The following is a 2,500-nucleotide window of genomic DNA, read 5'->3' as shown; positions in this document are numbered from 1 at the left end:
GTAAGGTTTGGATGGTTGGATGTCCTGGCGCCCAAAGCGGTCATGGAAGGGTTGTGTTATTAGGAAATCCAACTCATTCCGACACTAGCTTAGGTTATGAAACGCACATAAACGCAAACACACATCCACAAATAGGTCTTCTCACATACACTCACACAATCCTACATAGAAGACCTTTCATTCTCCGCACACCTCTTCAGCATGGACCCCCTCCCCCTCCCCCTCCCCCTCCCCCTTTCCCCATCCCTTCCTTAGCTAAAAAAAAGGTCCTTATACATCCTGACATAACTCCCTCAGCCACAGCAAGAACAGCATTAGACACGGCGCACCTAGCAGTCTGGTGGGTAGCGGTGGCAGCGGATATGACCGAGTCTTTGATAGACCTTCTCAGCGGGACGACTTCGAGGTAGTGCTCGCCGACCTTCACCAGCGCCTCTCGCGGCCACGGCTGGAAGCAGCGACCCGAAAGGGAGGGAAACGTTACGCATCTTCTGCACTTTATATTTTGTACATATTTTTCATGATACTTACTTATATTTTGGCTGTTGGTATATGATCACTGCAATTTATAGAGGGGGAAAAACATATTACTTTACATAAAACAGCCATAATAAGAACGTAAAAGAAGATAATCCATTTTGTTTTTACTCCGAAGAGTAAAACACGAATTCTTTTACGTTCTTACTGTAGCTCTGTCTTATTTATCTGTGTGTACACGTTCCTGTGTTTACTTTCGTTTCAGAAATTACTTTCCTACACAATCAAATAATCAGAAAAAACCGCATTAAACATAATAAAAAAAAAATTCTAATCAATTTAAAAAGATCACCACATCTCTAACCTTGAAGTAATCCACTGTGATGTGTGTGGTGAGGGCGGGGTAGCTGGCGAAGACGTGTCGGAGGTCGGGCGTGGGCGGTGCCGTGATGACCACGTGCACCAAGTCCGACACCCGCTGCGCCTGCTCATGCCACAGGTCAGCCTCGGTCACGCCCCGGTCTTCGGCGTACAGGCGGAGGCGCTGGGCGGGTCAGAGGGGTGGGGTGAGTAAGATGAGGAGATGAATAGGATGGGTGAGATTAGTCAGGTGGGTGAGGTAGGTAGGATGTGGGAGGTGGGTAAGATGAGTCAGAGGAGGGAGATGGGCGAGTTAGGTGAGGCAGGTGAGATGAGTAGGATGAGTAAGATGGGTGAGGCAAATGGGATGAATGAGGATGTGAGGAGGAATTCGATGAATTTTGTGACCGACCAAAATATTTTAGGTTGATTTTATTGTTATTTTGCATGGAATCAATTGCTCAGCATGTAATGGAGAATCAATTATTATTATTATTATTATTATTATTATTATTATTATTATTATTGTTATTATTATTATTATATATTTTGATATTTTTTATATATCATTATCGCCTTGATAAAGAGAGATATTGCAGGTTGGATAATTATGGTTTGCATAAAATGTATCTTAATAACAGTGCATTGCCGTGCATTACAAGAAAATATAAATATACATTTTTTATGACAGACCATTCCGTCCTTTTCACACAGATCTTCTGATTCCTCTTCATCATATATACTTTCTTTTATCTATCTTTATTTATTTCTTTATATACATTCCCTTTATCAATTTAAATTTATTTCGTATACACACACACTTTTTTTATCTATTCTAATTTCATAAACACACACACACTTCCTTTATTCATTCTAATTTCATAAATACACACACACTTGCTTTATTTATTCTAATTTCATAAACACACACAGACTTGCTTTATTTATTCTAATTTCATAAACACACACACACTTCCTTTATTCATTCTAATTTCATAAACACACACACACTTCCTTTATTTATTCTAATTTCATAAACACACACACACTTCCTTTATTTATTCTAATTTCATAAACACACACACACTTCCTTTATTTATTCTAATTTCATAAACACACACACACTCCCTTTATTTATTCTAATTTCATAAACACACACACACTTCCTTTATTTATTCTAATTTCATAAACACACACACACTTCCTTTATTTATTCTAATTTCATAAACACACACACACTTCCTCTATTTATTCCAATTTCATAAACACACACACACTTCCTTTATTTATTCTAATTTCATAAACACACACACACTTCCTATATTTATTCCAATTTCATAAACACACACACACTTCCTTTATTTATTCCAATTTCATAAACACACACACACTTCCTCTATTTATTCCAATTTCATAAACACACACACTTCCTATATTTTCATAATAAACACCACACACTTCCTCTATTTATTCTTTATAAACACACCACTTCCTTATTCTGTTTCACTTCCCTATTTATTCCACTCCCACACACTTCCTTTTCATTCTCCACACTTCCTTATCTATTCTAATCATCTTCCTATCCCCCCGAGCCTCACCTCCAGCAGGTAACTATAATCCTCCGGCGAGAGAAGGTTGGGCACGCCCCCCGTCAGGATGAGCG

At 38.6% G+C, this 2,500-nt stretch overlaps 1 protein-coding gene across 1 annotated transcript in view; it reads right to left on the bottom strand.

Annotated features, from left to right (window-relative positions):
- The window catches only part of LOC122250962 (dynein axonemal heavy chain 7), a 62,235-nt gene that overhangs the window by 16,696 nt on the left and 43,039 nt on the right, over positions 1-2,500 (bottom strand). Inside the window, exons 46-48 of the mRNA XM_086542877.1 lie at positions 2,436-2,500; positions 842-1,021; positions 330-448 (exon numbers count right to left, since the gene is read on the bottom strand). The exon at positions 2,436-2,500 is cut by the window's right edge and continues 126 nt beyond it. Coding sequence (XP_086399003.1) covers positions 330-448; positions 842-1,021; positions 2,436-2,500 — 364 coding nt within the window. The remainder of the gene's footprint in view (positions 1-329; positions 449-841; positions 1,022-2,435) is intronic.

The sequence above is a fragment of the Penaeus japonicus genome, unplaced genomic scaffold (assembly GCF_977035675.1).
Source record: "Penaeus japonicus unplaced genomic scaffold, GWHDUDI00000001_assembly GWHDUDI00000012, whole genome shotgun sequence".
Lineage (NCBI taxonomy): Eukaryota > Metazoa > Arthropoda > Malacostraca > Decapoda > Penaeidae > Penaeus > Penaeus japonicus.
This window is presented reverse-complemented; position numbering and strand designations above follow the sequence as displayed.